A 6,938-nucleotide genomic window follows, 5' to 3' on the forward strand; every position below is an offset into this window, starting at 1 on the left:
GTCCGCGGCCCAAAGATGGTTGGTTCTGACATGGTTGTGACAGTTGAGTTCACTAATCCTTTAAAAGAAACTCTTCAAAATGTTTGGATACATCTGGATGGTCCTGGAGTGATAAAACCAAAGAGAAAGCTGTTCCGGTATGTGCTAGGGAGTTGTGGGAAGGTGATGTGGGGATTTGGGAAGCTTATCTCTCTCTGTCTTTACCAAACTTATGTCTAATCCCTAATGAAAATGTCCAAGAAACTGCTACTTCCTTATTGTCATTTCTTTGGGACAAGGGATAAAAATAGGGTTGGTTCAACTGGTACGTTCATCATCTAATCCTTAAAACTATCCAAACGAGGTAGGTACTGTTATTATTTCCTTTCAGTAGCAGAGGAATTTGAGGCTTTGAGAGGTCAATTGGTTTGCCCCAAGTTGCACAGTTTATAAGAATAACACAAAGTTTCAGATTCAGGGTGGCTGAATCCAGAACCCAAGTTTTAAGCATTTTGCCATACAACTTCCTCAGGTATCAGTCCTACTAATATTAACTAATATCTGTGTGTCAGATATTATGCTGAAAGATGTTCCTTTTCATGGGTCCTTTCTATCCAACTCCACCTCCCGGACTTCACCAACCCAAGCACTCTCTAGAACTATTGCTTTCAGTAGAATAAAGGTGAGCCTAAAGAGTTTGAGACTAAGTTCCTTAGTCAGAGGACTAATGACAACCCCAGGTTCAGTAATACTTTGAATGAAACTGCTTCTTTCACACCTAGCACTGTCAGATTGTGCTATACAGTTCTCAGCTTCTGTGAATTGTACTGACAAAGACTGTCACTCAACAAGACAGACCATTCCACGGTCAGGTAGCACTAATTGTTAGATAACAATGCTACTTTTAGATCATCCCAATGATCCCAATTCTGTCATCTGGACCTATATACTGAATAAGGCCCATCTCTCTTCTATCTGATGGCTTGCAAATATTTGCAAACAACTGTGACATCTTTCTTGAGTCCTCTCTATAGCTACCCTGACTTCATTCCTCTCACCTCTAATGTGGTTTTAGCTTCCTCCCTCTCCCACATGTTCCAATTTGTTAGTGCTCCTCTTAAGACTGTGATACCAGAATGGATCCCAGTCTTGAGGTTTATTACTTTCATTTCTACCACAAATAAGTCCCTGTCAGCATCAATCAATCTAGAAAATTTCCTGTGGGTGACCTTCTAAGGCATAGAAAGGAGGTGAAGGGTTTTAGAAACTGCCTCATGACCGGATATGTTAGGAATTCCCCCAACGTCCTTCATAGAAGCTACCTTGATCTGTAATCTGTGGGACAAGTACAAGGCCTTCTTCATCCTTTCTCGGGTGGCTTTAAAAACCAATTTTCCCACTAAGGGCTCTCTGCATTTCTTTCAAATTACAGTGTTCACAGCTTCTTCATCCCATAGTTTAAGAGGTACTTTATGCTTGTGCATGCAATAAACAGTAGAGAAAATGATTTGAGTGCTTTAAAAAAAAATGCAAGCACAAAACTTAACAACTTTCCTGTGCTAATAGGAAAGTTGCAGGGGGGTGGGGGAGAATTAAATTAGAAATCAACTCCAGCTAGAGGGAGAGGTCAGCAGTAATAGTCCTGCTTTCGTCAGAAATGATAGTCTCACTTGTCCGTTCTCACACCTTCTCACTCGAATCAGATACAATAATCACTCAGGCAAAGTGAAACACATTTCTACTTCTAAAAAGTCCCCTGCCGTATCCAATTTTCCATCTCAAATAGTAACCCCACAAGCTTTATCTGAGGATATGGGAACTTCCAGCTACCTTTACACCTTGGCTGTCTCAAGAATTCCACCTTAATCAAAAGCCAGTACACATAAAGAAGCAATCTATGTGTTAAAATAAAGATTAATGCTCACTCAGAGTAGTGATCCACTACTTAGGTGGGTCTCAAAATAGGTTGAGTGTCCAGGTGCATTGTTTATTGTTAATATCTGACATTGGGACAGGTAAAGTGGAGTGAATCAGGAAAAGTATGATAGAGGCCAGTCCCTACATGAACACTAGGCAAATGGCCCACCCATATTATTACTAGTTACTTCAGCATCTTGGTCTATGGCAGATGGGTAATAGATAGAATGTCAGGTCTTCAATCTCTTATGGAAATTCAGATCCAGGGGTGAAGCTTTCCAAAGCAAGGGAAGCTTTATTTCTCAGACACTGTCAAAAATTGGAAAGAATTTGAAATAGAAAATATTTATTATCCAGGTGAGCTTAAGACTTTGGAGAAAGCACTACTTTCTTCATTTCCCCCTGACTCCAGCACACACCTTCACAACCAAGACCTGAGCCAGCCAGTGCCCACATCCACATTGCCAGATAATTAGAAACTCCAGTTACCCTCTGCTGCCAAGATCAAATCTATGGGTGACAGATCCATATATTGACATGGGCCTTAAAAGGGGCAATTCTGTAGAACCAGAATCTTTCACAAGATTATATTTCTTTCTAGGATACACATCTTGAATAGTCTAGAGAGTCACCACCCCACCTGTCCACCCACACCCATGCCAGGGCCCTAGAAGGCAGGGGTTCTCTAGCTCAAAGCAAGGGCCTGAAAGGCAGGAGCTGGTGAGCAGGGAATTGAACTAGAAACAAGAAAGGCAGATGGTGCCATGTCTCCTTCCTTGATCAGGGTACAAGCCAACTCTACTCTAAGATAGTTTACCTTCCTGCCCTTCCCCCACCTCCTCCCACCTGTCTCAAATGCTTGGAGGTGCTGCTCCCACAGACTCTCAGCTTTCAAGTTTCTACACTTGATACTCCAGAACATCAAATAATTCATCTTCCAGATTCATTTTTCTCTTTAAAAAATGGTCAGATTCAGGAAGTTATTTCAAGAAAAAAGTTCCCTGACTTTGTAATATTGGTTTAAATTTTGAGTTTTTCAAATAGGACAGAAGCTAAGGGCTAGACACACAGAGGACAAACCATAGATAGTTGCAGTTTATTGTAATAATAATCCCATTTGCCTGCGTGTGTTCAAGATGATAAATGGCCAGCATATCCTGATGGTTCAGCACATTACTGAGAATCATTTATCACAACATCTATCCCCAGGCAAATAGGATTATTCCAGTATTACTCCACTTACCAAGATGGGTAAAGAATTTTTTCTCTCTTTCTGTATGTAGGTAAATGCATACTTAGACATGCATGTATATCTTCATATATGAGTATATTTGCATGATACTCACACATGATAAGTACACATGTATACATGTATGAGATGCAGGTATAAATATCATTATATGGATGAGTTTATGAGTAAGTGCAAATAATGAAGTAAAGCTTGTGAATGCATTATAGTTTCTGCTTGAGGTTACCTTTATTACATGGCCTTAGGCCAGATCCTTAAGCAGGACAACTATCTTACAGTGTTTCTGATTGATCACTTGGTAAAACCAGAGAAGAGAAAATGAATGGATCAGGGTTAAAATAACAATTACTGAGAAATAAATATCTCAAAATTTACATTCATATTGAATTAATCACTGTAAATTAAAGATGGAAACTGCTACAGGCAGAGTGAACTTACTTTCCTAAATTATTTTGTAGTGAGTTCAAGCAGAGCAAACAACAGCTACGAAAGTGATAGTAATAATAAAAGTAATAATAAGAACAACGCTACATATCTAACACTTGGCACTTACCATGTCTTGCCATAGTTTTATGCACCGTGCAAATATAAACTCACCTCACCCTCTCCACAGCCTATTCAATATTCCAAAGTGTCCACCTTTTACAGGTGAGGAAAATCATGGTGAGGTCAGTGATTTTCAAACCTTGAATCATAAAATCAATATACGGAATTTGAAAAATACATATATAGGTTGTATGTGTACTTTTCACACAATTTGGCTTTCATCTAACTGATTTAAATAATTTATATAGCCACATTTCTAAAGAACAAAAAATAGGAAAAACATTGACAAATACCAAATTAACTGAGACATTCAAACTATCAGTGTCAAAGTCAATGCCTTGGAGTAGCCCCAAAGAAAGAGGTCCCCAAGGCCTTAGGTGCCTTTCCCAATTCACAGGCCACGGATATAAGTGAAAAAAAGGGACTTCTTATTCAGTGTGTGGGTTTCTAGGATTTAAAGACTTTTCCCTTTTTATACCACAGCTAGCTGAAATACATAGTTTTAGTGATATTTGAGGAAATCTTGAGGTACCAACTTTATGTAGAATAGGTCCAACACAGGTATGTGGTCCTGTGTTCCTTCCCTCACTTTGGTTCTGTCTAAAGTGGTGCTCTATGGCTCCAGCCCCCAAGAGCAAATGGGGACTCATGTAGCTAAGACCTTTGAGCCACTCTAGACTTTCCTTCACAATTCTCCTTCCTTACAATCCCTCCAACCACCCAAACTATAATGTCACTCCTAGCTCCTTTGGTCCCCCAGGTCCTTCCATGGGGTACTAGCAGGATGTAACCTCCTCCAGCCCTGACCCCTTGCTCAGTTGTCTGTGAATCTAGCCACGGAATTCCTCTGTACAACATGTTCTTTGTTTCTGAATACGAGCACCCTTATTATGTCCCCCAATGTATCTCTCTTCATCCATTATCTGGGCCATTGGGTTCTGTGACTGTGAAAGAGTCCTTAGTCCCCTTTGGATCGCAGTTAGTTTCCTCATCTGTAAAATGAGACAATCAAACTAAGTGATTTCTTAGTCCTTTCCAATTCTCACGTGCGAGGCCTTAATAACCCCATGAAAATAGTCAGATTCCTTTTCTCTCTTTTCAAGACATGCATGGGGCTTCTGTTTATTTCCCTAATGCTCTCCCAGAAAACCACTAGTCCAGGGTCCCATACTAAGCCAACTAGCATGTGTCCTCTAGCAAAGACCAAGAATCCTCTGTGGTCAACACTTGCAGGAAGTTCTTCCTACAGAATTAAAGGTTATCTGTCTTGCTTGAGAAAGCAAACATGTAAAAAAGTAAGCACAGTGATCAAGAAGTCATCTTCTTATAGGATATAGTATGAAATACAGTATACACTAGTAGAAACAGCATGGATTTGGGAATCAGATAAACTTGGGTGCAAATCTCGTCTCTGCTCATTAACAGCTCTGTGATCTTGGAAAAGTTGCTTCACTTGTTTAAACCTCCATTTTTCTTCCAAAATATGTCAAGTAGTAGCTACCTCTAGAGACAATTATACAGATAAAACCTGCATATAACCTCCTCCTGAGGCCTACATGGGGTAATATAGGTAAAGCATCCCAGAAAAGCCTAAATCCTCCCAACTTCAGTTTTGTGCTGCAGTGGGCTTGACCATGACACTTAGGAAGACCTCAGAACATGGGCTACAGAGGAAAAGGAGAACACCTGGACCACTACAGATTAGCTCCATTATCAGGATGGATTTGGGCATTGGCACAGATGAGAGCAGAAAGGCGCATGGGCAGAAGACCTAATTTGATGGTTGAAACAGGATTACAAATTACAAAGAATGCATATAGTCATAGTCAGTTCACAGCAGGTAGGGTCATGATCTTGGGCTGGGAACAAGGTCTATTTCAAGGGGGTTGGTAAGAACTAATTAGAGTGTCAGGACCTCAGCAAAGGCAGCTGGGGGATTCAGATAGGAGTCTAGGCCCAGGAGGGAACTAGAGTGCCAAAAAATGAGCTGAGGCAGATCAGTCACACTGACAAGGCTACTGGGGAGGCTTGGAGACAAGTTAGAGTTCAGTTAACTCGTGGCTTGTGCGGCTCAGCCCAGCTCCACCAGACCACGTATACTGGGAGACATGCATCCAAATGGAAATAACCATGCTCCAAGGAATTATCACTGGCAGGGTCTGGCAGAGCCTCATTAGGGGCCTCATTTGGGTTGTAACTGGTGGAATAAGCCAATATCCTAACCACCACCAACTAGAAGGAAAAAGAGGTTCTCCTGCTACCCAGTCAAGATAGGAAACTGGATCTGCCTCTCTGGAAAGTAAAATCTTTCTTTTCTTTTCCATCCTTTCAGTGAAATCCAGCCCAACTCCACTGTGCAGTGGGAAGAAGTGTGTCGGCCTTGGGTCTCTGGCCATCGGAAGCTGATAGCCAGCATGACCAGTGACTCCCTGAGACATGTGTATGGCGAGCTGGATTTGCAGATTCAAAGACAACCTTCTATGTAAATGCACAGGAGGCTGAGATAGATCTAGGCACTTGGCCTTTCGTTGTCTTGGCTAAGGAAATTCTAATGCAAAAATAGTCAGCTCTTGCTTTAACTTAGGTGTGAAGACCTAGATAGGACTGGGTAGGGCCCAGAGTGGGGATGCCATGTATTTCAAAAACACACTTTTTCAAACCCAGGCTACTCAGTGTGGAAGTTAGTTTTTAATTGCTCCACCTTTTGAAGGATTCTGAGGATTAGCTTTAATTAAGCTCTAATTAAGCTCTCATAGCTCATAAGAGTAAAAGTCATCATTTATCATCACAAATGGCTGCAGCTCCAAATATCAGAGGACTTCCCTTAGTGAGGGGATTTGCTTAATACCTGGCCTCATGTAAAACAAGACTTCAGATCCCCACTCAGCCTTTTGGGGGTAACATACTCCCCAAAATGGAGAGAAGTGCGTGATTTGGGCACTAGAATTCTATTCCCTTTTCTTAGAAGCAGTTTCTGCTCTCTGTGTCAGAATATTTTTCCCAAGAATTGAGTACAACATCATTTGTCTTCTTGGCAAAGCCAGAGAAAGGTCTTTCATCTTGCACCTGCAGCGAAACAACTGCCTGCCAAATTTCACAGAAGATGTGGCCCCGTATTAACAAATTGCATTTATGAGAAACTTAATCACCTAAGAGGAGATGAGAAAGCAGGTGTAATACCCAGATCTATTAAATAATATAGTTTTATGGTGCATTTTATAGGAGGTGTCACACCATGGCCTGATCA

The 6,938-nt window shown here is 41.1% G+C and overlaps 1 protein-coding gene across 1 annotated transcript in view; it reads left to right on the forward strand.

Annotated features, from left to right (window-relative positions):
• Positions 1-6,910, forward strand: part of F13A1 (coagulation factor XIII A chain) — a 168,740-nt gene extending 161,830 nt beyond the window's left edge. The window contains exons 14-15 of the mRNA XM_006909291.1: positions 1-137; positions 6,024-6,910. Coding sequence (XP_006909353.1) covers positions 1-137; positions 6,024-6,177 — 291 coding nt within the window. The 3' untranslated portion in view covers positions 6,178-6,910. The remainder of the gene's footprint in view (positions 138-6,023) is intronic.
• The last annotated feature ends 28 nt before the right edge of the window (positions 6,911-6,938 follow it).

This window comes from Pteropus alecto, unplaced genomic scaffold (assembly GCF_000325575.1).
Source record: "Pteropus alecto unplaced genomic scaffold, ASM32557v1 scaffold121, whole genome shotgun sequence".
Lineage (NCBI taxonomy): Eukaryota > Metazoa > Chordata > Mammalia > Chiroptera > Pteropodidae > Pteropus > Pteropus alecto.